The sequence below is a fragment of the Pantherophis guttatus genome, chromosome 6 (genome assembly GCF_059756535.1).
Source record: "Pantherophis guttatus breed Tessera chromosome 6, ASM5975653v1, whole genome shotgun sequence".
Classification (NCBI taxonomy): Eukaryota; Metazoa; Chordata; class Lepidosauria; order Squamata; family Colubridae; genus Pantherophis; species Pantherophis guttatus.
In genome coordinates this window covers 53919047-53946980 of record NC_142068.1, presented here as the reverse complement: position 1 = coordinate 53946980, position 27934 = coordinate 53919047, and the positions used below count along the sequence as shown (strand labels likewise).

Genomic DNA, 27934 nt, shown 5'->3' with positions numbered 1-27934 from the left:
ATGTGAATGGCCACATGAAATATATGTTAAAGAGGAAGTATGGGCAGTATTTTCTTACTTGGTCTTTCAACTGGACAACATAGTCATCTTCTGAAACAAGGAGTTAGATTTAGGGTTCCCCCCCTCCAATAAGAGAAAGTTATTGAGATATTTCTAGTGAAGGACCATTTCTTACACATCTATTGTCTCAAGCAAATATTTCTTATATATCACCCACTTTTTATTATGAGCTTCTCCTTTCTTTACTTCCTGAGTTCAATTTTCTGCCAATACCATTGTGAAATATGGTAATGTTATTATGGCAGTTCCTAACCGCAGAATATGATGCTTCAGTCATGCCTACTTGGTCTCAAGAATGCATAGCAATGTGATGATTCTTTGGCCTGATTCACACTAGTAAGACCATCAAAATGGGCATTCTAGTCCCAATTGTTGGGTTGGAACTGTAGGGTCACAATATTTGGAAAGGCCGAGAATGGGTATCTTTATACTTAGGCAATTAGTTACTATAAATATAAAACCTTTTTAACTTTCAATTGCAAAGGTATTTTTTTTCTCTAATTTTGTTCAAATGAAAGTTGTGAAACAATGTAACATAACTGTTTTAGCTAGAATGTATTTAGTATTCCTTATCAAAAGGATATATCCTTGTAGATATACGCTTCCTATATTTTGAAGTTTTTCCTTAACAAAATTCCCTGAAAGCTGCAATATAAAGTATTTTTCTGTATGGCTCATGATGGGATCTGGCAAAGCTACAGAAGAAGTTAATTTCCAGTACTTAACTGATGAGGAAGGGAGGATCTTAATGGTTCTTGACAGCTTAAGACAAAACACATTATCTTATTTAATAGCAAATCCTTTGTAACAAGTGTGGGAAAACAAGGAAAAAACATTCCTTTACACAGATCTGGGATTTGATGAAGAATATTAAAGCAAATCATTTGGTACCCAAGCCAACAGTGAGAGGTACTATCCATTTTCTCTCTGAAAATTCTTCTTTCTTTTTCTGATATTCTCTTTTCTCCTTCCTCAAAAGTAGAATGCTGGAACTTTTTGGCAATTATCATAGTTCTGAAACAAAAGATGGGTTCAAATTAGACTAAGAACTAATAGAATTAAGCAGAGGGCTGCATAGTGATATCAGATTCAGGTTATTAATTTCTGCTTTATAAATTAAAATGCATTTCTGAAGCAATATTTCAGGATGAAATTTTTAAATGGAAATAACTGCTAATTCAAATATAATTGATTCTAAATAGAATAATATATCACTTTCATTCTACCAGTTGAATATATTTTCCTGTAGTTTAGCAGATATGAAATGTTCTGAATTCCAGAGAAGAATGAAGAAGAGTTGATTCTGCCCTTAAATCAGCACAAAATAGACACAGCGAGGCCTTGAGAATGACCCTTCTAGCTTCATTAAACGGCACACACAGAGACTATTGAAATATGCTGCAGCCTTGATGGGTACATTTTTTCTAAGTGTTAATCAAGTGGTTTTAAGGACTGCACTATAGAAGTTAATGCCTGCTTTGAAATCTATATGAATAAACCTAGTTGTTAGTGGGTAAATATAATGGCTGAACAGTCATGTGCAGACTCCAGAGTACATGAAGTCAGCATCCTGGTAGCCAAACTCTTTTTGTTGTCTGGGTTTTTTTTCTACAGTGTTTTCCCTTTTCAGAGAATCTGTTGGAATGTTCTTTTGCCTGGTTAACTATTGATTGCTATTGTTAATGTTTGGTGGCATGATTTATATGGCTAGCCAGGGTTCCTTGTTTTTCCTACAGCAGACAATAAAATAGCTACATCTGTAAGCACTGACCTCTAAAACTGCAAATAGGCATATTCTCTCTGGTATAAAAGTCTCACTGTAAAGAAGTTAGAGTTGGTACAAGTAATTTTAAAAAGGGGAGGGGGATAAATGTGCTTCCTTTTAATGACCCATTAAGCATTTCTGAAACTAAATTTTTAGCAATTTTTTTTTCAGGATGTAAGTGAACATGGAATATAGTTAATGGATATTATTGTGTGATTAAGGAATTAACTTGTCAACTCATTGTCCTAAAATACTTTTAATCTCACAATAAAGGTTAAATACATATACTGAATATATAATGAAATAAATATAATGAATACAAATCTGTCTCCTATTATTCTTCTAAAGAGCTGTACTATACTTATATGGCTTGTGGATAGGGGTATCAAATATGGAGCCCCAAATGTTCTGGATGCACCCCATTAAATATTTTACTTGAAATCATGATTATATGTCAACTTGAGATATAATGGAGTGATATGGCAGGGAATTTTGAGAACTGAGACTTCAGAGCATTTCACCCCTGTGCAAGGACTTAACTGAAACAATAGGCCTTATCAGCCCTTTATGATAAATGCAAGGCTGTGAACTACCAGCCAGGAGGCTGCAACTTAACTCAGTTCAAACAGAGAAATAGACATACATCAGTTCTGGCAAGGCAGTCTTTGTCGCACGAAAGACACGTGGAGCAAACTTTCCAGAAATGCGAACGGTTGTCTGCGACAACCAAACCACTTTCTTTTCCTCCTATTTATTCCCAGCCAGGGAGGGGCCAGTCAGCATCCATGTTTGTTTTGCTTCCCGAACCGGTTCATTGTCCTCAGTTGTTCACCTCTCCTATCTGCTCTGTGCATACATGCATCTAGAATAGGCCCTAGCTGTTCCCCACTTCACTCATCTCTTGACTCCAAAGGCAGCTGCCTCTCTGGCTGGGAAATTCCAGATGGCCTGGCTCTATATCTGTGTTGGACACTGAGCATTCATCAGAGCCTTTCCCAAGCTCCAGAACTGGCCCAAGTTCTTCCCCAACCTCCTCATTGTCCGAATCTGCTGCCAGCTCTGCTGGCGGCTGGCGGGCCACAACACATATAGACTTTCTCTAAGTTGATTTGTATGCAATCATTTAGGTCTCTCAATGGGACATTCATTTGTTGCGAGTATATCCATCTTGCTGCTGACATCCCTTCCTTCCCTTCTACTTTTCCAAGCATTATGAACAGCTCAAGGGAGCTGGGTCTTTGGGTAATATTTCCCAAATATTATAGTTGAGACTGGTCATTTTTATCTCAAGCAAGAACTCTGGATTGATTTGTTCTATGATTCATTTGTTTTCCTGACTACCCATGGAGTCATTTCCGGTATCAGAATTCAAAAGTATTAATATTCCTTTTTCATGTTGTTTCAGTGTTCAACTTTCACTTTCATTGACAGTCACAAGGAAAATGCTATTTGCACAATTTTAATCTTAGAAAATATAGAAATGTCAGAACACCTGAATGTCTTTTCAAAGGACTTCATTACTATCCTATTAAATACTATTCTGCGTCATATTTCATGATTACTGGATCTTGTATTATTGATAGATGATCTAAAAAGGCAGAAGTGATTCATTAGTTCGCCACTGTCAATTTTAAGAGTAGTTTTTATACCTGCTGCCATTGATTTGTACTTCTTTATATTTAATTATAGAACCCATTTTTCCCCACCGTGTCCTTGACTTGCATTACTAGAGCTTGCAGATCACTTGCATTTTCAGGTATCAGAGTAGTACCATCAGTATAGTGCAGATTATTGATGTTGTCTTCTTTTAGTTTTAAAATCATGCTTAATCTTCTTCCAATTTAGTTTCCCTCAAAATAAATTCAGCATATAGGATAAATGAATAAGGAAAAAAAATGTATAGACTTTATTATCTTTCTTGCCAGATTTCAACCACTCTTTTTCACTGTGCTGTATCCAATCTACCTACGTCTTTCAGATGGTGGGATTCCCATTTTTTCTAAGCACATTCCTTAGTTTAGTTGACACAACTGAAGGCTTCCTTGAACTATTATCAAAGAAGGATATATTGACTTCTTTTGGTATTTTTTGGCTTTTTCAAACATGGAATTTGCATCAGCAAATTGTTTGTAGTTCCCCAGCCTTTTCTCAAACTAGCTTGAACATCTGGCATTTCTTTTTTCACATAGGCCTTTAATCATGTGACTGGCATGTTATGTTAAGGATATTATAAAATAGTTTGTATAATAAATCTCCTTGCTTTAGTCTTCTTTAGTCACATGATCATCATTGATGTACTTTGCAACATTGATGTACTTTGTGATAAGCATAGTTAATAGAGAATATGGAGGAAAAATTATAAGTCCCAGTAACATGATGTTGCTCTTAACAAGTGTAATGATTTGCTTAACAAGGTGGAAGTGAGATCATAACTCTATCACAGTCATGTGATTTTCCACTGAATGACAGAATTGTTGGTCTCAATTGTGGTTGTTAAGCAAGGACTACCTGTATCTTAAACTTTGGTCCAGGTGAAGTTACTTAGGTTTTAGTAAAATTCAAAGCACTCCTGACATGAAATATAGAATCTTCCAAATAGATCAGCATAGAGTTTGGGTTGACCTTACCACAATGATTAAAATTCAAATTATTTTCTTAAATTTAGTATCTTGGGGAACAAAGAGTTATAGATTTAGGCCAATTAAGTTTTTATTACTCTACCAGCACACGCTTCACCTAAAGAAGAAAGCTTTCTTTCTTTCTTTTCTCCCAGTCCCACCTCTTCCACACAATTAATTTATAGTAGAGTGGAAACTGGATGGTAATTACATACACAATATATCCCAATTCAGCTGCTTACTAGAGAAATGCTAACTAAAGCTATTAGCAGTTGCCACAGTCTATGAAAAACAAAGGAAATCAGCAATACTTTGTGAGCTGATCGCAGTATTTTATATGCAATCTCCATGGAGACCTGAATATTCTGAGTGTCAATTGCACTCTTTCAAATAGATTTATGTGCTAGTTATATCCCTGTGCAAGTCTGAGAGCCATTCCTTTGATTGCTAATGGAAATCCTTAAACCAAGGCCAGATTTAAACAGGCTGCCATAATCAATGTGAGTGAGATGTTTTTATGCCTTTTTCATATATCTCCCAAAAATAAAAACAGTGACATCAGTGAAACACCTAATGCAAATCTGAGGCTATCTTTGTCAGCTCAGACTGGGAGACAGATGGACAGGAAGATAAAATAGAGCTTGCTGACAGCTTCTTTAGTTATGGTAGCTTTCCTATTACTTATAGTTCAGTTTAGGGATTGCCATGGAAATTCTTATCTGCTTCCAGGTTTGCACATAATGCTTTATGCAACGTTGTCCACACTCCTAGACAGAATAGGATGGCTCTTCTTTCATCTCTGCAGTCAGTCCACAAATCGGATTTCTGCTATGATGAATTAAATGGTGTAGAAAGCAAAAAAAAATATATGATTATTTCTGTAGTATGACGGAGTGTTTTGATGTTTTATCATATTCATATTATCACCCTTTCTTTTAAAAATGATCCTATTTATTTTTCCCTTCCCTTGATTATATAGTAATTTGAATGATCATGCATAATTCCTTGGATTATTACATTAAAAATATCACCAACCCATAGGGTTTGGTGTCTGTTTTATAATTCTTATATTTCTGAGAATGCCCTTGCTTTCCAGATATTGTACTGTATACTTCAAACACTTTTTTGTGATGGGAGGAAATCCTCTAGTGCTTCTTGACAGTAATCATGTTGCTGAGCTTGGAAATTTCTGCACAGTGTTTCAAATTGGTACTGACATCCTAAGACGTTATCTCTATTTGGAGAAGCAGACAATGCGACCTGGGAGTCATTCTGTCTATTTAGGGTAGCACAGATTGGCATCTAATGATATATATAGTACGTCTGAAACTAGAAGTGTGGGTGCTTTGTTTGTGTTAAAGCCAGCTTATGTTTCTATTTTTAATTAAAAGTAGAAATGTTTTTCTGTTATCTGAATTCATAACAATATTTGTTTCTACCAGTATGAAATTTATATACATAAATGTGAATGTTCACATTAGTTGCTTACTAAGGTAACTTTACATTCAGCTAAGGCCGGGTCAATATCTTTCATGCAATGTCTTAAAGATTTTCTTCTCTGAGACCTCTTTGTTTTTCCTACTGTATCATTGATTGAGCATTTCTTTTGAGTTTCTTCTGATACCTTTGATATTTTATCAAGAGCTGTGGTGGCGCAGTGCTTAGAATGCAGTATTACAGGCTAATTCTGAGTGCCAGGCCAGGAGTTCGATTCTGATTGAGGTTGACTCGGCATTCCATCCTTAGAATTAGCCTGCGATACTGTTTTTTATTATATTAATGTTATTATCAGGAAAAGGCAACCCAGATGCTCTGTGTTGTAGTTTTCAGGTAGACAGATATTCATCTCTGTAAAACCTCCTTGGCTATTGTTACCTCCTAGGGTGAAAAAAAATGTCTTTTTTGTGATGGAGGTTGCAAAATGTTTAAGACAGGGCATGCTATGGAGGTTGCAAAATGTTTAAGACAGGGCATGCATATGAATATTTCTGAATTATTAACTAGAGTACTTTATTGCTCAAAGCTGATTGCGTAATTAAATAAAAACAAGAGCAAGACATTCTACCACCCATGTAATACTTTCACCAACATTATATTTTCAACAGAAAAAAAAAATATAGAGCAAATTTTCTTTCATGCAACTACATGAGTTTTTTTTTTATTATTTTTTTATTTTTTTATTTGATTTATATGCCGCCCTTCTCCGGAGATTCAGGGCGGCTTACAATGCGTTAAGCAATAGCCTTCATTCTTTTGTATATTTTATACAAAGTCAGCTTATTGCCCCCACAAACTGGGTCCTCATTTCACCTACCTTAGAAAGGATGGAAGGCTGAGTCAACCTTGAGCCTTGGAGAGATTCGAACCAGCAGACAGCTGTGTTAATAACAGGGTGCACTAAACCACTGTACTATCAAGGCTCCTATGAGTAGTGATTAAAAATGCAAGTAAGTCTATACAGTGCTATGATCAACACTGATTTGATGGCTGCTTATAGTTTTTATCATGGTAGTACTAACACTTAGTTGTGTCTTTCAGTAGCATTGTAAATGGGGCAGAAAATGCTGCAACATGATCAGAGATTGCAAATCTGTAACACAGCTTGACTCTTCTTGATTCTCATGAAAGCAATGTCATAGGCTTGCATTATATTGCAAGTCCTCTGTTAGATGTGACTTAAGAGCATCCAAAGTGGCCAAACCAGATATGCAAGTGCAGGCATAATTCTATAATCAATTCTGCAAGGCAAGACGTTTGATACCTCAATAATGTTATATTTTGCTTCAGTGTAAGGGTCTGGTTTTCACATTAAATAAAAAATTAAAACTGTCCAAATATTATTTGTAAATGGTATGTTGTATTATTTCCCAGTAAGGCAAGAAAAGCATATTTGAGTGTCTTTAAGGCACACCAGAGTTGTAAAGCAAGAATGCTCTTCAGTGCAAATACAAATATAATATTCTCTTTAAATTTATTTTTGAATGAATCCTATACTACATCTGGGTACATCGTTTTATGCATCATAGCGGCTTGCCAGTTGTTTCTAAAAGAAAGTCTTTGAACAGAACATAAAGACAAAAGTTTTCCATACCTCTAACTCTTCCAATGCGATGTGGCCATATTGTTGATTGGCTGTCCTCAAGTTTAAGCCTATTATTGTTCCCTATTTAGTGCAGCTGGGTGGTTAGTGAAATGTTATACCAAGGTATTGTTCTGTTTGCTGAGATTGTTTTTGTCACTGGTTTCCTCATATTCTCTCACTTTACTCTGATAATAATGTTTTCCTATAATGGGGAGTGTAAAATAAAAGAAAATATACTGTGAAATAAAAGAGTGCTATTGTAAGAGCTTTTGAAATGGTGAACTCATGCTTCAATTGTCTTCCATTTAGTCTCTAATCTATAGGTGGCTGTTCTTGAAGACCACTCAGAAGTTACAGCAGGTCCAGAATGCAGCAGTTCAAGAAAATATGGCTCTATCACATGTCACCCATGTTACACTTTTTATTTCAGGTGGAATTCAAGGTTCGGGTTGTCATCCTTATGACTCAACATTTTAGATATGTGTGTCCTAGACTCAAATATTCCCAGTGATACTTGTCTGTTCAATAAGGTCTGGAACAGAGGGCTCACTCCATGTACTAACTCAAGATGCCTGGATTTCTTCCACTATGGATACAGTTCTATTAAACTTTTGACTTGTTTATCTATATTTGTGTTCTAAGAAGAGCAAATATGGAAAGAGGTACCGTATTTGTGTATTTATTTCATATATTTATAGGGCTACCCAATTCAAGTAGGGTGATTTTTTTTTTTACTGCAGGTACAGTCTTTGACTTATGATCACAATTGAGATCAGAATTTCCATAGCTAAGCAATGTGATCATTAGATGAGTAATCACTTAATGACTTTGTTGACATGGTCATTAACTGAATCACTCAATGGTTAGGCAAATCCATTGTCAGAACCTGGTTGGGAAGGTTGCCAATGGTAATCATGTGATCCTGGGATGCTGTAATCCTCATAAAAACATACCAGTTGCCAAGTGCCACATTTGTGATCATGTGGCTAAAGGATGCTGCGATAGTCGTAAATGTGAGGACTAGTAAAAAGTTACTTTTTTCAGCGCTGGCATAACTTCAAACAGTCACTAAATGAATGGTTGTAAACCGAAGACTACTTGTAGTCCCTCTTGTTTTGTCTATATTTTTTAAAAAATCATTCTTGGTCCTCCGGGAAGAGTCCAGGGGGAAACATAGATTGAAATAAGCTGTTGAGTTTGACTTGAACCTGGCTATTAACTATATGCTAGTATCAAATAATGCCAGGCATGATGCTTTCCATTATTCAAGAAGAAACTGGTAAGAGCGGAACGAATACAGTTATCGGAAAGAATGGCTTTGCAAGCATTTTCCAAGCTAAATTGGATCTTTTTTCTTTTTTGTCCTTATTGTTTTCTTCTGTTTTTGTTTTTGCCAACAAATTTAATATACTTGTCTTGCAGACAAGCTATATGGGTGGTTCTTGACTTACAACAGTTCTTTTAATGACTGTTCAAAGTTACAACAGCATTGAAAAATAATAACTTATGACCATTTTTCACACTTATGACCATTGTAGCATCCCCATGGTCACTTGATCAAACTTCAGATGCTTGTCAATTAGCATATTATTTATGTCGGTTTCAGTGTCCTAGGGTCATGTGACTATCTTTTGCAACCTTCTGACAAACAAAATCGGTGGAGAAGTCAGATTCACTGAACAACCATGTTACTAACTTAACCGTTGCAGTGATTCACTTAACAACTGTGGGAAGAAAGAACCAAATGCCTTGCTTAGCAATGGAAATTTTGGGCATAATTGTGATTCATAAATCAAGGACTACCTGTAAAAGGGATGAAAATAGATGTGGGATAAGTCCATGCGCTGGAATATTGGATGAAATTAAAATGTCGTTGCTTATCGGCCTTTGTGCCTGTGGTAACTAAACTCGGCTATCACGTTTTCCAAATGTGTGAATAGTCCCATTCCAATGCTCCTATTTTAAAAAGCTTCTGTTACAGTGTTAAGTTACAGTTCATTACAGTTTCAAACAGATCTCATTTTTTCCTGAAGACAAAATGAATTAAAGATTATTTTCTTTTCTTAGACTCTTGAATAATACTAATTTGTGTTAATTATTTCCCAAAGGGATTTTCAGCTATATTGTGGTGATGATGAGAGGGAAATTTTCCATTTGATTCTGGCGATTAACAGGTTCCCTCCTTTACCGAGCTAGAAACAAAAACCATTTACAAATCACTATTTATTTGCAAGTATTTTTAGACTGCCCATCTCAATAATACTTATAGTGGTCATGTATGCTTGTGGGATATTTTTTCTATTTCTCTTTCATTCCCCTTTCTCCTAAGGAAATTTAGATGTGGAAACCAAAAAGTAGCTCAGATAGGACATAGCAAATATACATGAGACAAAGTTATAAGAAGCTAAAGGAACATAATGTGACATTTTTGTACTATGGTGGATTTGATGGAAATGATACTGCTTCTAGTAAATTCTTTTGTGTACACACTATACATACATAGATGAAAGACTTTTTGATTGATTGATAATGTGTTAGTGAACATAAATGATGATTTTTGTTCCTGCTCTTTCATGTCTTCCATCCCCACTACCATAACTTGCTGCTTGTCATCTCTTTTCTTTCCTTCCCTCTTTCCTAGCCTTAGAATCTTAGAATTCAGAGACTTCGGTTTTTTCATAATGATCCAAAATTTGAGCCTGGTCATTTGTGCCTCAACTCTGGGTTGAATAAAAAGACTAGCCTTTTTTTTTTTTAACATTCTTAACAAATTGAATTTGTTGAAGAAAGTTACAAAGCCATATGGTAGAAGCTATAGTGGCACAGAATAAATGTCAGTATGGCTAAAACCTATATATCTGACCAGGAAAATTATTTTTCCTACAAATGTTTTTAAATGATGGCTTATCGTTCAGGTACTGCTAATGTGGTAGTTTCTGAATTAAACTGAAATTCAGCAATTGACCTGAAGTTGTAAACTGACATTCAGCAATTGACCTGAAGTTGTAATAATCAAAATCCTATTAAATGAGCTTCTTGATAAACCCCTTATGTCATACTTTTAGTGGAGTATATTATTTCTTGGTATGTTTGTTTTTCTTCCCTCAATGACAGCTGCAACTGGTATGTGGCATCTCATTCTTGCAGTTGGGCAAACTGATATTAACAGCTTGCTCCTGTAAAAGCGCCAGAATTATTCCAAATAGCTGCTTAAAAAGGCAAATATCAAACCTGAAGCTCAATCTTTTCTCTCCTGCTCCCAATCTCCCCCACTCCCTCTGGAATAAATACTTTCTATTTGGCCTGGTTCTGGGAGGCATACTCTGTTGCCAAAGTCTAGTGCCTAGTTCCAAGTTTTGTTGCTGTTGATTTAATTCATCATGCAGTCTTCAATAAAATAATCCTTTTTTTAAAACAACCATTATTAAGCTTTTGCTTTTTAAAAATATATCTCTTTTAAATATCAGTTGAACCAAAACTCTAAAAGAAAAATAGATTAGAGGATTCATATCGTGAATCAGGATTATAATAGGTTTAGGACAACAATTTTATGCATTCTTAATTAGAAATAATCACCAGGAAACAGAAATTCCTAGAACATGTTCACAGACAATGTTCTTAATCACAGTTTATTGAAATCTTAATTTTCTGTGTTTGTGTGAGATTTTTTTTTACATGATGTTTATGCATTGCATCAAGAACTTTACGCTGGATTTACACAATGTGCTAAACTGAATTGTAGTTGGCAAATGTATTGTGAGAACACAGCCAGTGAGTCAGACCGTGGATCTATTTAGTCCAGCTCTGTTGACAGTGATTAGTTTTCAGGCTGGAGTTTTTCCAGCTCTACTTCCTGTATTTGGATCTTCTGTATTCTGCCACTGAACTGTAACTCCTATAGTAGTTGCTGTGAGGAAAATATATTGCTTCTGACAGTGTTTTCATACATAGACTCCATTCTTTTATTCTGGCTTACTTGCACATAAGCATTTGTGCCCAAGCATTACATTAAAGGTAGTCCTCACTTAATTACCCTAATTGACATTGGAATTTCTGTCACTATGCAAAGGGGTCATGTGACCACATCACTTAGCAACGACAGTTAATTGTTAGGCCAGGATCTCATGTTTCTCCTGCTCTGCTGCACTTGTTGCTGCTTCAACTCACTGTATTCCACTGTCCTGTTACCTGCCTTCTGCTGGGCATCTGCACTGCCCTGCACTCTCCTACCCTTGTCCATCTGTCCTCCATTTTCTTCCTCTTCCTGCTGCTCCTTAGGAATGCCTGGCTTGGTGCTTTGCCAGGTTTTGTGCCCTCATTAAGATGTCATGTGGCCAGCAGCTGCCTTGTGAAAGCTGGGCATGCCTTGTCAGCAGTGGGAGATAGAAGACAGCAGGGCAGCAGTGGGCACAATGGCTGAAAGAGAGATAGGGAGGAGATAGCCAGGGGGTAGGGGGGTAGGGGTGGACATGGAAGCACATCATTGGTAAATGCAATCGTGATTAAAGCCATAACTTTGAAGTTACATAATATTTGATCACAAATATTATTTGTTCAATGCCCTTGTAACTCTGAACAAATACTCATTAATTAAGAACTACCTGTATCTGTTCTTTGATCCAGTCTGTGATCCTAAGAACATTTACATCAATTACATTTAGAAATACAATGAATGCTAACCTACCTAATCTTTTCTTAGGTAGCAAACATTCTTTCTGGCCCCTCCCCTTTGGTACCAATGCATACTTATCAGGCTGTTAATATGAAATTTGAGCTACTATTATGCTTTAGTTAATATTATGCTACCCTACATCTGAGATTATCTTATATTCAGTATACTTGATCAGATAATGAATCTATAAAGTAGATTTATTTAATGTACTATAAATAATGTGCAGTCATCTGTCCACTGTTTAAGAAACTGTGTTCCAAAATCTTAGCTAAAAATCAAGAACCATTTCCTATAACATTTTGAAACAGTATTTTATGAGAGAACACTCTTTCCTTACATATCCTTATTTTGATTTCTGTCCAAGATGATGATGACACACCACCTTAGAGTGCTGTTGACAGAATTATCCTGGATACCAAAAGCAGGCGATTCTCAGCTTTATGCTGTCTGTCTTTGTTACATTGCTCAGTTCTGCTTTTGTTCAGGGTTGTCTCCATCATTTGCCCCCATATCCCAATCAATTATTATCAATTATTTTTTATTAAACTGATTGAAATATAAAATGAAAATGAAAATAAAAATGGTGGGAAAAGGGGAGAAAGAAAAGTTTAGGGTAAAGAGGAAAAAAGAAAGAAGAGCATTGACTTCTGACTCTTAGCATAATAGAATAAGGTAATAACATTACAGCCACAACTTTTTACTTTTAGATACTTAATATGTACTAGTCATTTCTGTAACAACAAACTTACCTAATCAGCAAAACCCAAAATCATTGTTTGTTTTTTTCCGTTTCAAGCAGAAATTGTTTCCAAGAAGAAACAAAGTTGGATATGTTCTTTTCTTTAATTAAAGCAGTTGATTTTTATTCATTTTAGTAACTTTTGAGGGTTTTGTGGTTAAGCTTAGGTCCACTTTGTCTTTTCTGGCTTGGTACTTTTAATTTGGATCTAGGGATTTATGAAAATTTTGTTTTCCTTTATTTCTTGTGGTTTTTGCAATCCATGGGCCTAATGTTTAAGGTTTACCATTTGTGATAAATGTTTTTGTGGTGAAGGCTCATACTGTGAACATATCCTGGTTGTGCTTGAGAACCATGACATTCCTTTTTTTAGTTTATAAAATCATATTTTGAATTCTTCTTGTATTTTAACCTTGGCTTCTTGCTCTGCTTGGATTTTATTCAATATTCATACAAGGCTGTATTCTTACCTAACTAAAGATAAGTTTTACATTTTACAGGGTAACCCTCAACCTACGACCACAACTGAGCCCAAAATTTTTGTTGCTAAGTGAGACATTTTTAAAGTTAGTTTTGCCCCATTTTATGAACTTTCTTGTCACTGCAGTTGATAAGTTAGTAACACAGCTGTTAAGTGAATCTGGCTTCCCCATTGACTTTCTTGTCAGAAGATTGCAAAAGGGGATCACATGATGCCAGGACACTGCAACCATCTTAAATATAAGTCAGTTGCCAAGTGCCTGAATTTTCTTCATATTACGTGTGGATGTTGCAACAGACATATTGTAGATGTGAAAAATGGCCATAGTCACTCTTTTCAGTGCCATTTTAACTTTGAACAGTCATTAAATGAACTGTTCTAAGTCAAGGACTACCTGTATTCTGTATCTCTTTTCATTCTTTACTACTCCTTTCTTTATATTTAGTACTTAGCTATGCTTCTTTATTTCCCTGTAGTTTATTGTAGCATTCTAACTGTTTCTTAAATAAGAAGTGAAAAATTTCAATGCCTTCCTTGGGTCAGTGTGCCCTCTTAATCACGAAATGTGTTCAGTGTTAATTAGACCAAGTATTACTTTTAAATTTAGCACAAACATTACACATCATGATCTTGTATAATGGAGAGAAAATTGTAACTCACTTTATTCTTTCCAATACATGGTATGTGGATATGTGCTGTTTTGGAGAGAATATTGTAAGTTATTATTGTATAGTCAAGCACACTTTTGAGATGTAATTAGGCATTGCCTCTTTCACTGGAACAGGGGGAATCCAAGCTTGTTATTAATATGATTTTGTTTGAAGCTATTTGTAGCAAGGGTCAAATGGTATCCATCATCATGGTTGAGCTTGATAATATTGTGGAGCTAAATAATATCTGAGAATATACACACTTATGAATGAAGGCAAATATACGTGTCCCAGGATAATATTGCGAGATCGAATTCTGCATGAAAGCTAATGGATAAAGAAATTAGTGTACAAAAAAGCCTAATTGGGGAGAGTATTTGCACACAGTGTGCATACTAGATAAAGTTGTAAAGATTTGGAAACCAAGTGGAACAAACAGCTTATGTCAAAAGTTATTTTCCTCTTCCCTGTCCATAGTTTTTAAGTCCTATTTTACTGTGGTTCATATTTAGCACTTAATTTTCAATCCAACAAATTATATATTGTTGCAAGAATTAAGTTCTTTTTTCTTTAGTATTTTGGATAAATTGTTTTACCATCAACTTTTGCTTTCCTCGTGGTGCAAAACCCTTGTTTGTTCTGCCTTTTAACTTTTAATTGGAATGTAGAAGTGATGCACCAGTTTGATCTATTTTCTTCTTCGGAGTCGTTGTTAAGCCAGCATTTTTTTGTACATATCCTCAAGAGTGTAACTAGATAATTAAAAGATTCTAGATAGATACAAATTTAAAAGTAATTAGAACCTACTTAAATTTCCCAGAAGACAATGTTGTAAAATTAATTTTACCAAAATAATTATTTAACTTGTACCTTATGTCTAGGTCCAACTTCTATAGTTGCTCCCCAGTTACAATTGATTATATGTAAAGAAGAAAGTTGTTGGTAGTTTTTTTCATGTCCCTTATCTTTTTTCTCTCTATGTACTGTGTTCCCAATAAAGATTGTATTACTCCTCTGTCCTACATACTATAACTAAATAAAAACTTAATAAACGGTAGTGTGTTGTTATTAAAGGAACAGCAGGTTGGCCTTAAAGTTTTAGGTACAATATGTCATGTGTAAGAAATCATTTCTTTCTTTTTTTCTTTCTTTTTAAATGAAATGTATTGTATGTGATTAGACTTTGATAAGAGTCAATCCTTCGATTTACAACAGATCAGAAAGGCACTCCACAAGAAATACTTGAATTCAAGTACTCAACTTTATTGATACAGTTCTAGTAACAGAATTTAGTGTTTCCCTTAATTCCCTCTTACACTCAAAAGAGTCATTTTAAGTTTCTTTTCAATGTCTTCTTTTTTTCCAAACTTCATTCATGTTTTGTTAACTGGCATATTCTTCCTCCAATGTCATGTCTGTGAATCTGTACAAGTACCATGTAACCAGAAGTACCAGGATCACTGCATTGAATCCTTAAAGTGAAGTAAGGAAATGTAACGGCCAGTGTTCAAGCCAGGACATCTATCTAGATAACGGGGCCAAAATGTTGTGGCTCACACCACATTTGGAGTTTTGAAAACATACTTTGCACATTTTAACAAAATGGCTTTTTTAAAAAAAAATTTCTGAGAGCTGGAAGACTCAATCACAATGTTGGCAGGTATAAGATTTGAAGCTGGTAAGAAAGAAACTTAACATCCACTGGAACTAGTATGTACATATGGAACATGACTAGGAAAGAATGGCCAAAGTCTTTCTGTTGTATTAAAAAAGTAGGGGAAAATGGCCTTAAGTTAAAATCAGAATTACACGCACCTACACATGTACAAACACAAACACAAACACATATTTTGTGATTCTTTAAGTAAAATAGAAGTATTACAATCAATGTTACAGTATGTTTCATTTATATTTGTATGTTCAACATCACTGAGTAAATTCTGGGGACTGAATAAAAAAGATGTTTGCAGCTATGTGTGGTCTGTGACCCATGAGTTGCCCATCCTTGGCTAGTAGAACTGATTTAAATAGTTCAAGTTTCCTGGTGATGATTTCTAAGCAGTAGTACACTGCAACTGGGAACAGAGGTAGAAGTGAGTTTCTTACAAACTTAAGCTCTTGTCTAATTTGTCATGAAGTCTAATATGCTTGACTTGGGCACTTAATATTTGGAATTGTAAGCTGCCCACTTAGTTGAGTTGGGTGGCTATATAATTGGGTGGCTATATAATACAGAAAATGAGGTACAAGATCTATTTCACAGATAAAAGCCAGGAAAGCCCCAGGCCCAGACAAGATAACCTGCTTAAAGGCCTATGCTGACCAACTGGCTCCCATTTTCACCTGCATCTTTAATAAATCATAGAGATGTGCTATGTTCCTACCCATGTAACTTATATTAAGCAAAAATTCTCCCAGATTCAAAGCATTGATTCCAGTCAAATTTTGGCACTTCTTATTTAAGAAATAAAATCCTACAGTAAACAGTTTATCCTAAATCATATGTTGGCATTGACACTTGGGAAATGAAAATAAAAATGTAGAAAACTGTCTTGTAAGTGAAACTGGAGCTAGTCTGGCATAATATTATCAATGCACTGGCAATTTCAGAGAAGTTTTTCTAGTTCTGCTTGGAGATGTTAGGAATTGAAGCTGGGGTCTTCTCCTTGCAAAGCATGTTTTGCCTGTTGCTTGGCTACACTGCGCAGAGTTCTTTTTGTACTGTGCCACGATGAGTGCTTTTGTCTGTGGAGATTAATTGATTGATTATGTGCCATTAGATTAGCATCAACTTTTAGGGACCAAATAGATGCATTTTCTTCATGATGATCTGTCACTAACCTCATTATCCAGGACCTCCAGTGATACACCAATCACTACTGTAATTGAGTCCATCCGCCTTGCTGCTTGTTCATTTTTTTCTTTTTCCTTGTGTGCATAACAATAACTGATGGTATGAAAGGTAGAAATATAGATGTAAGCATGTTTTTTTTTAATTCAAGCACAAGATTATGTTTCAAATATTTGATTGTTGTTTGGCTGATTCAGTGATTTTCCTGAGAATACCAATGGATCATCAAAAAAGCTTCACAAATAGTGATTCAAGGAGATAGTTGTTCATAAGCTAATTTTATTGCAAGAAGCACTGTTAATGAAGAAATTTAGCAAAGAGTTTAAGATGCAAGCCTTACAATCTTAAATTTCTTTCTCTTGTGTGCGTTTTGCAGTGGACTAAGAGAATCCCACTTCTGGGTGGCAAGCAATGTTGACCCTTGTGAATTGTTATTGTAATTAGGTCTCAGGTGATTTTCTGCCAAACTTGCCTGATCTATCTATCCTTTACAAATCCCCTTACCATTGCTTAAAGAAGTCCAGGATCAATAATACTGGCTTTTTTAGTGCTTATGTTGCAACCTGCAAAAAGTTCCCTCCTTCTACAGGTGCTCTGAGTCAGAATCCAGGATGACTAAGGTAAGATTTGTAAAGAGTAAAATGCTTTCTATTCTTTTAGCATTGCAGTATATGGGAGCAGCAGCACACCCTGCTTGACATGGCCACTCCTCCCTTGTTCTGAACATTCGCCAAGTGGTTGAGAGAGAAGAGCCAGAAGGAGAACAGCCACTTCAAGGGACTAGTTGTTCCTTTCTGCACTTGGAGAAAATTTTTTGGAAAAGCTTGGAGAAGCTTTTTTATGTTGGGGAAATATTGCAGCTGGAGAAAACAAATGGCGTTACAAATACACCACAGTTCTGCAAGCAGCCAAGGTCTGTCCTGAACAGCTCTGCTATGCGATCTGGCATATTATTTGTATTGTATCCAGGATGTTGTTTTTCAAGCAGGAAGCTGATTAGGAAAGTTTTGCTAGACTGACGAGAGCATATGAGTTGTTCTGTCACTAGACTATTAGAATCCAGTCAGACTGTGCAGAAAGAAAATGCTGTTGTTTAAAAATGGAGATCTGGGTTCCATATGGTATAGCCTTATCAGGATAAGAGAAGATAGGGAGATAGAAAGACAGATAGAGATAGATTGAACTTGATTCATGCATTTGATGTGTTTGATTCACTTTTCAAAAAATTATGCTGTTGGGATAACTAAGCAATTTAGCTTGATAAATTTTCTTTTGCACCAACTTGTTGCTGAAGGAATTGTGTACATTTTCAGGACATATTGAATCCATAGTTGAAAAAGGAATTCACTCTGTGCTTATTTAAATATGGATCACCTACATAAAGAGATTGACATGTCTTGTTTGCTTTAATGCACTAATCAATCTCTTTAGCAAAACCAGGAGAAATGTTTTGCACTTACTGTAGTATAAAGATAGTACAAATCACATATATTTTGCAGGCTGTGCATTGGCTCTGTATATAGTTCAATTTGCTTATGAATTTATAAATTAACCAGTGCTCAGTTTAAAACTTCAGTTTCCAGGAATACTTTTTAAAAATGTGTGGGTTTAGGGAGACATGGATAACAAAAATAGAAATGTAATTTATATATCAGGATAAATGTTTATCCCCAGAGATAAGAATTCTTGTCTTGGTAGTATTAGTATGGAATTTTTATGCATAGCTCATGGAGATTTGTATGATGTTCCTTGGGAAGATTGTTTTTGAGGAACAGGTGTGTCCAACCTGTTCATTTTTTCCTCTTTAATATCATGTTGAGAAATGCATTTGTTTAGGCATGATGTTGATAATGACAGTCACTTGACATGTATATGCTTGTTAGAGAAATGCCTACAGCAGCCTTTTATAAGTGGCAAGTTTGGAAAAAGTCTTTACAGGTAACTGTGATATCTTTGACAAGATCTAAACCACACACAGATCATATTAATTGAATTAAAAGGTTTTTATTGAAACAGAACTAGCCAAACCAGTGTGGTGGACCTCATTATCCAGAGACTGACTTTAATGCAATATTATTAAAAGAATTCTTGAAGACTCTTATGTAAACTCACCTTATGTTCTCACATCTGATGGGAGTTGGTCCATACCATTCACACATAATTGGTTCTCATTGAGGGTTCTCTTGGCTTTTTTTTTTGTTGTTGTTGCATTGTCCTTGAAAACATTAATCTTTTATAATAATCTACAATGCATATTAATAATGTGTTGCAGTATAGATAAGTGCTAACACATGCACTAGAAGCAGTCCTTGGTATGTTGTCTTTTGCTAACCTTTCCCCTCCTTCCTTTAGTGATGCATGTTCTTATGGATATATGAGTGGATGCATGCATGCTAGAAATGTTATGAAATTACAAATAGCTTCATAACTTTAACTACAGGGTCCAAAATTTAGTTGCTTTTGACTGAAATGGCCTAAAAATATTATATGAATATACAGGTGAAATGTACTTCAGGATTTTTTTTTTCTTTGTGGAAAAGTTGGTTACATCTATATTTCTTAAATTAAAGGGTTACCTTAGGAAAGAATGCTTTTTCTTTAAGATTTTTCTCACTGCGATTGAAGATGGATCATTAATGTATTATACCCTCTTTCCCCCAAAATAAGACATCCCCTGATAATAAAGCCCAATTGGGCTTTTGAGCACATGGCAATAAGGCCAAGCGCTTATTTCAGGGTTCAAAAAAATATAAGACAGGGTCTTATTTTTGGGGAAACATGGTACTTTTTTAGATTAATGCTTACTGATAGTTCAAAAAACTAACTGGGAGAATTTCATTATATTACATCTTCATAAATGTGAAATTAGTGTCACGCACTTAGTTAATGGTTGTGACTGCAGTTTTCCCTAGAGATCAGCCAGTTCTAGAAATGTGTTACTAAATAAGAAGAAGGAAAGGAGTTCAGTATCTATGAAACAGCGTATGTATATATTGTATGGTGAAAATTCCAAGTTGATCACAGTTAGAGGAAAATGTGAAATATCTCCCCTTAATGTCCTAGAGAACCAGTGCCAGTCAGAGCAGTAGTGAAATAGTCCTGATGCACTTATTTGTTAGGTTATGTTTAATATTTCTTCTAATCAACCTCTCCATCCCTTCATTGCCATCTTTGTAAACAACATACAACTCTGCATCCAGACATCCTTTAAAAAAAAATTAAGAAAATTAATTAAAAATTAAGATCTAGGAGTCATGTCAAAGGAAAGCAACAAATGATTGTAACACTGACTTCATAGGGTGATAGTGACTGAATTTTGAATGTGTAGTTTCAGCCTACTTTGAGATGAGTTAGTTTTAAGATTGTAACGGGGGTATGGTTTATCAGAAATCTTTTGCTCCCGTTTCTAGCTTAAAACCAGTGTATAATGCCAAAAGATAATAAAAAAGACAAAAGAGAAAGATTGTAAATTGGACTGGAATACTCTCACTCCACCCTACCCCTTCAACAAAAGTCACAAATATACAGCTGAAAAGAGCTTCCATATCTCTAATGGGCTTCAGAAAAGTTGAGAAGTTGAGTTGGTAGCTAAGAAGCCCAGCATAATCCTTTATAGAGTATCACCGCCTGGGCTACCTGGAATCTAATAGCATGAGTAGAAGTAAAGATTGTTTTGGAGCTTTATGCAATACTTCCCAGCATGTAAATTTCCCATTTAAATATGCATTAAAAGTGGAGATAAACTATAAGACATTAAAAGCTAAAATTAGTCAGAAGGGAGTTTGCAAGGGATATACCTGCAGGGATATTTGATTACTCACCTGGTCCAGATATCAGCCCCATGTAAATCTGTATTACTAGTTTAGAATGAAATATTTTGAGCGCAGGTGCTACTAACTGTCCATCATTAAAGTAGACAAACTTTTAAAATAAGCTCCACTTTGTGTTGGGCAGTTGTTAAAACAATATGAGGATTTTTTTCAACCAAAGTATGATGAAAAAAGATTATGTGCATCAAATCGCTTTAAACTAGCAACCTACATAGATGTAGTTAGATGTTTCCATGATGGTGTATTCTTAAATTATTTTTTCAACTCTTCTAATGATACACTCATCAACCATTCATCTTGCTGCTAGTTGTCTTTTTTTTCTTTCCTCCCACTTTCCTCCCACTTTTCCAAGCATTAGATTTCCCCCCCTGATTATGCAGAATATTTGCATAATGTATCTGAAGTAAGATAATTTGAGTTTGGTCATTTATGCTTCAAGTGAGAACTCTGGGTTCATTTTTTCAGTTATCCATCAGTTTGTTTTCTTGGCTGTCCATGGTATAGTGGGAAGTCTTTTCCAATATCAAAACTTAAAGAAATCAGTACTCTTTTATCCTGCTTCTTTAGGGACTAACTTTTCCCATAGATTGCCATAGGGAATGCCATGCTTGTATGATTCTGAACTTTATAAATATATTATGACATTTGAATATTTTTTTTTCAAGACCTTCATGGTTGCTCTAGCCAAGTGTTAGTCGGTAGCATATTTTTTTACTGCTTGTTCCTTTACTGTTGATAGATGTCAGGGAAAAGTAACCAGAACAATTTGTGAATAGTTCCAAACAAGCTTTATTCTGTTTTTATTTTATTCTTTGTTCTTAGATCAGAGTTCCTAAACCATTCCGGCTTTGTGGACCAGCAAGGGGATCGAGGGGATGACCCCGTATGAGCAGCCAGCAAGTGTGCATAGACACACGCAGCTCCATTTGTACGCATGCTTGCCTGGGGTTTCCACAGCCCGGTTGCAAACAGCTCATGGCCCATTAGTGGGCCACGGCCCACAGGTTGGGGATCCCTGTCTTAGATTGATTGCTGTTGTCCTTGCCAGAACTAGCTCTCACAGATTCTCTTAATTACACTTTATAATGACTAGTGCAACTATGTTCTGCCCAGAATTAGTTAATCATAATCATGTAGAATACTGTTTATTGAAACAGCCAGCTACATTTACAATATTTAAGAATTGTATTTTAAAGTGATTAAATAATCAAGCTTTGTTGTGCTTCCTATTATTGAATAGAATTATATAACTGACATGGTTACTAGCTCTCACCAGCTGAATGGCTTTTCAACTGCAAATCACCAAATGTGCTATACTGTAGTGCAGCTGCCTTGCAAATAATGTGCTCTTCAAATTAATTGTATCCACAGAAAATAGTATCAGGAATTTCTTCTTTGTAAACAAAAATGTGGGTAACTTGAACAAATCACATATGAAAATATAACTAATAATTAAGCAGCCACCAGATGGAAAGACAGAAAATCTTTTGGCATCAGCTACTGGTTGTCATATGTACACACACACACACACACAGAGAGAGAGAGAATATTATTAAAATATGAACTGGTAAACTAGGCTGTTGTTTATGTGGAGTTTTTTGGCTATTTGTTTTCTGTTGTTCTGTTCTGAATTATTCTTCTCTTTCTACCATCATCTCATTTTTTTTATATGCAGAGTGTTATGGAATTGTGAATGGGATGTGAATGAGACTTCAGTATTAAATCGATACTGAATCTAGTACTGACATTGTATTGTAAACAGGGTTTTATACGTTCCAAATGTTTTTACTGTGTGTTGACTATAAATGGATGTGCGTGGAGTGATACTTGAAAAGTTGTGGGTTTATGTTGAAGTCTCAGAACCACACAACTGTGCTTGATTTGGTACTTATTGGCACTTTTCAATGATCTGTGTGTACAGTTTCAATGCCCTGAACTGCAAACCTTTTCATTGTGTTCTGTGTAATTCACACACTGGGTTATGTGACTATGAACTCTGTTCAGAACCTTTTATATTTTATAGAAAACACAGCAATACCATACTTGTCCTTCAGCTTTGTGTTTATTGAGGTTCTACATTTCTAATGTCTGGCTCCAGGAACCAAGAACAATACAAAGAGTTATTTCCATATACTTTATTTATTGTTGTTTACTTATAGACAAAAATCTTACCAGAGTAATACACTTTTCTGAATATACCCCTGTCTACTGGTGGAGGGGGCTGTTCACCTTCACCTTCTTCCTGCATACCAAAGATTCCAAGCTAAGTTGTCTTTTAGTCTCGGTGAAGAGGCTCCTCCCTCCTGCAACTCTACACTACATTCCACTACCCTAAACATGATTCAACATGTAAGTGCTTTGGTAGCCAATGGTCTGATATTTTCCATTGCTTTGCATCATCGTCCCTGATTCTGCTCTGCTGATCTCTCATTGGATGTAAAATATATGTTTTCTTTAGCAAGGCTGATCTATTCTTTTATAAGACTGGAGATACTCTGGATATAGTCCAAAAGATTTGTATAGCACCCTACAAATGGGATCTGCAGCAACCAAACTTCATTAATTCCAATTCATATTTATGCTCCAGTTTGTAATTCAATAAAAGACAAAGAATGTACTAACCTATGCCTAGGATTTCTTTGTTGGGCATTGGCAGTATCTTCATATTGTCTTAGCAAAGACAATATGAGCCTCAAAGATCTTAGCAGCTATCCTGACTTGAATATTACCCCTATAAAACATTCATAGGCCCATGATTTTTTATGACTAATTATCACCTTCAAAATTGTACTATTGAGTATTGTTTTAATCCCATACAGACCATCCTCTGGAACAGCATCCTCCAGAAGATCCTTGCAGCTCCCATCCTGATGATATGCAGAAAGTCACTGGTAGCCAGACTGTTTGTTTCTTTGCTTGTTTGTTTATTTGTACAAGGAAACAAGTAACAGTATAGACATAGACATGGACACATGGAAAAAAATTGGCACAAATAAAAGAAAATAAATAAGCAAAACATAGCCATAAACACATAAAATGAGTACATATAAATGGGAACAGTAGGACAGGGACGGGAGGCACGCTGGTGCGCTTATGAACACCCCCTTAAGGACCTCTTTAAAAACATGAAAGATCCACGGTAGACTGTTTAAGGTAAAAGGTAAGGGGATTAGAGAGACTAACAACAGGATCAGGTAGAGTGTTCCAGACATTTACTACTCTATTGCAGAAATCATATTTCCTACAATCAAGATTAGAGCGAATTACATTGCATTTGAATCTATCTCTTGTGTTATTGCAGTTGAAATTAAAGTACTCAAGATCTGTTCTCCCAGATCTTGGGGTAGTGTGATAGTTAAACCCCTGAAGGATGTTGTGTTTATTATAGATGGTTTGTCTTCTGAGTGAATATATAATCTTTTTCTTATTTGTTATTTTCCTCTTGTTTTTTTAAATGTAAAGAGAAGCAGAGAATAAATGAGGGTGGGGGCAGTCAGAGGTAGTATTTACCGGTTCTCTGAACTACTCAAAATTTCTGCTACCGGTTCTCCAAAACTGGTCAGAACCTGCTGAATACCACCTCTGACCAGATTGCTTTTATTTTAGAATCTAGTTTGTCTCTCAGTTTGCCAGGGAACTTTTTCAATCTTTTATTTTTAGACTGTGTGAACTGGTGAGGATACTATTCTCTTAACTGATAAGACAGGAATGTCCACATGGCCAGAATGTGAATCTCTTGGGATCTAAATTTACCATTAAATCTGTTCCTATAAAACAGAATATGACTTGTAGTGCACTTATTTTCACATTTCCATTTTCTGCTAGCATTCCTTTGTCACTTTATCAATTTTTAGCTTTACTGTTTGGAGTTTATACACAAATACACATTTTTAAAAGTATATATGGCACCTATAATCACTTTTCTCTTCCAATGCATCATTATGTTTCCTTATGTAGATACTTCATTTTCTGCCACTTACTCAAGGCCTTCCAAATTATTCAGTTCATTGGAATAGCTATCAGAGAAACACAGGTACATAGTATCAGAGAAATCGTGTTCCCACTGTTATCATGAATCTGTATATGTAAGCAAATTCTTCATTGATGGACAAATTCTAACATTGTCACTGTAGCCATACGATCTTCATTTCCATTTCTGTTATGTATCTTTACCCAATGCACACATCATCTTATCAATGAGTTTGCAACCTTCGCATTTGGGATACACTGCAAACTGGGGTGTTTATACAAGCAGTCTGCTTTTATTAGACAGTTATGTGATGGTTCAGTACAGATGCAAGCAAGTCGGTACATAATCTGCTATTCCTCCACATCTGGCAATAGTCATCAGTCAGTCCATCTTCATTTCAGCATTTCTAGTATTCTACCAATTCATACCCAGCAATCTTTCTGACCCTCTCAATCACATCATATCATAATAAGTCCCATTGAATAGAACAACATTTATCGGTAATGGCTGTCATCAAATTCTTTTGGAGAAATCCAAGATGATTCCTTTGCAACATGCCCCCCTCCATTTTTTGCAGCATCAGGGATGGAATAGATGCCCATTCTCTCAAAAAACCCCAACTTTTTTCTTGAACCAAAACCCCGTTTTCCATTTTTCACCCATTAAAAAACAAAAGGAACTCAAGTCAACTTCCTTCTTGTTGCAACTATGATAACCTGTTATTATTTCTAACCTGTCAGCAGTAATTCCTGATTGTCACCTCATAGGGTAGATGGGCTGCATAAAAATTTAATATATGTAGTCCTCGAGTTATGAATGTAATGGAGGCTGCCAATTACATTTGTAGCCTGAGGATTTGTAACTTGACTGCGATCACGCCTTCCTTTCACCCACACATTCACTAATTGAATGTGTGGGTCGTTAAGTGAACATGAGGTATCTCAGGATGGGGAAGGCCATGAGATGAGGTAGTGATGGAACAGAGCACCTGCATTAGAGCACCCAAGGCCCCTCCCAACCCACAGATACCTCATGCAATTACCTGTGCCGCACCCTGCCCCTTACCTTTCAAAGTAAGCTGTCTCCTGTCCAGCCTCTCTGTTTCTTTTCCTGCTCCTGGAGAGAGCAGAGGGAGAGCAGGACGAGTGCGCCCTGCTCAGCTTCTCTGATTCACCAAGGCTGACACTACTTAGGGTTTGGAAGATTTGATTCCATAATTCCTGTCACACAAAATAAACAAGTTACCTTGTTTCCTAAGTGTCCCACTAGGACTTCCCACACAGCCAAAAGGAAGATCTTTTTTGACAGCCTTAACAAAGTGAAATCATAATAAGATATAAAAGATAATTCTACCTGACAAATATTACTGCCTACTACTGTGTTTTCCTGTCTATAATGCCATTACCAATGCCTTTAAATAGAAATCCATGCATACAAGAATGAATGTTGCATTATAGGTGTTTTTAAATCTACATCTTATTAATACCATACCATATTGGCCATTTTAAAGCTTGCTTTTCAGTTCTGTGTTTATGTAGGCCAGCAGTCTGCCTGTATTTGGCACAATTTATATTTTACTGGGCTTATTTTATTTTATTTTATTTTATTTTATTTTATTTTATTTTATTTTATTTTATTTTATTTTATTTTATTTTATTTTATTTATTATTATGAAAGGTGGTTTCTCTGTCAGTTCTTCAAATGGGCAAGGTTATTTTGAGTTTGTTTCTTATACTTTCTTCTTTCTCAGGATTGAATATTTTTTTCTGTAAGTCCTCCTATAAACAGTTTGCTTACTTCTTTTCAAGGTCAGGTTTACATTCTTTCACACCAGTTTTTCTGTGTTTGCTTGCTTAATATTTTGTGTCATGATACATTGAAGGTTTCTTTGGTGCTTCTTTCATGTGGTTGAAAATGAAAGCAATTACAAAACTTCTAAGAAAGTCCCAATGAACTATGAGCTTGTTCTACTTTTATTTTGACTAAGTTTTCCTTACAATTTGGAGAAGAAATATTATAGTTAAGAATCTTAATCAGATGTTGAACTATACTCCTAAAACATAGAATTTGTCACCTCATGACAGAGCCCTGTATTAGTCTAACAAAAAGAATAATTATATACAACTGGAAATATATTTTCCCTCCTGATTTTAATGAATGCATCCAAAAATATGAGTGAGTTAACCTGTTTTTGAAAAGTTTCTGAGGTGCTGCTATTTCTAAGCACAACAGTTGTTAAATTTGGGACAATGTGTGGCAAGTTCTTGCCTGTTTGAATTTTAAGTCCCAGCGTACTTTAGCTTCATAATTTTTTTATTACTTTGTCTATTTTGTGATCTTTGTAGTCAATCTTTTTTTTTTACATTTTATTTATTTATTTATTTAAAAAAATACATCAAGAAAAAGAAATAGTCAAACAAATGATCGCGACAGGAATTTTACATGATATTTACACTTTCTACGGTATGTAGACTTCAGTCAGATTTAACAAATATTAAGCATAATCCTGGTTATATTTGACTTTTTGGGTGTTTGTTGTTCAACCAAACATACCATTTGTCCCAACATTGGAAATATACGGAGTCCTTTTGATCTCTCAATGCTTTAGTCAGTCTGTCGGCTTCCGCATAATCCAAAATTTTCTCCAAAATCAAGTCTTCAGCCGGCAGGTCTTTCCCCTTCCAATATTGGGCGAAACATATTCTTGCTGACGTGGTGATAAAAACACACAGACACCATATATTTGTGCCTATGTTGTCTGGCCTAATGTTCAGTAGGTAGTACTCTGGTTTCAGAATTAGGTTATAACCTGTGATTTCCATGATCCATGCCTGTATGATTTTCCAGAATTCAGTCGTCCTGGAACAGATCCACCACATGTGGAAATAGGTGCCAATTTCCCCATACTTCCAACAGTTTGGTGAGAGATTTGAATACATTTTAGAAAGACGAGCAGGTGGAAGGTGCCATCTATACAGCATCTTGTACACATTTTCTTTGTATGATGTTGCCCACAGGAATTTCATATGTTTAAGCCAGATTTCTTCCCATTTTGTCATATCAATTGGATAGCCAATATTTCTCCCCCAGGCAATCATAGAGTCTTTAACTATTTCATCCCCTATCCAATAGTCTATTAAAAGTTTATATATCCTTGATAACATTTTGTCCTCTTTTCCTAGAATGATATTGTCCAGATCATGCTGATTCAAATTA

General features: G+C 35.6%; 1 protein-coding gene and 1 long non-coding RNA gene across 14 annotated transcripts in view; one reads left to right on the top strand and one right to left on the bottom strand.

Annotated features, from left to right (window-relative positions):
• Nucleotides 1–27934, top strand: part of ABLIM1 (actin binding LIM protein 1) — a 181373-nt gene that overhangs the window by 15405 nt on the left and 138034 nt on the right. For 8 of the 13 annotated variants that reach the window (XM_087872927.1, XM_087872920.1, XM_087872923.1 and 5 more), the window contains exon 1: nucleotides 17648–17831. The exons of the other annotated variants lie outside the window; for them this stretch is intronic. In XM_087872927.1, the coding sequence (XP_087729053.1) occupies nucleotides 17759–17831 (73 nt within the window). In that variant the 5' untranslated portion in view covers nucleotides 17648–17758. Of the gene's footprint in view, nucleotides 1–17647; nucleotides 17832–27934 lie in introns of those variants that run through there. 13 annotated transcript variants of the gene reach the window in all.
• Nucleotides 997–7567, bottom strand: LOC148113120 (uncharacterized). Its single transcript, XR_015728655.1, has 3 exons — nucleotides 7535–7567; nucleotides 3318–3413; nucleotides 997–1074 (listed from the first exon to the last, which is right to left on the bottom strand). It is a non-coding gene; the product is annotated as an uncharacterized LOC148113120 (long non-coding RNA).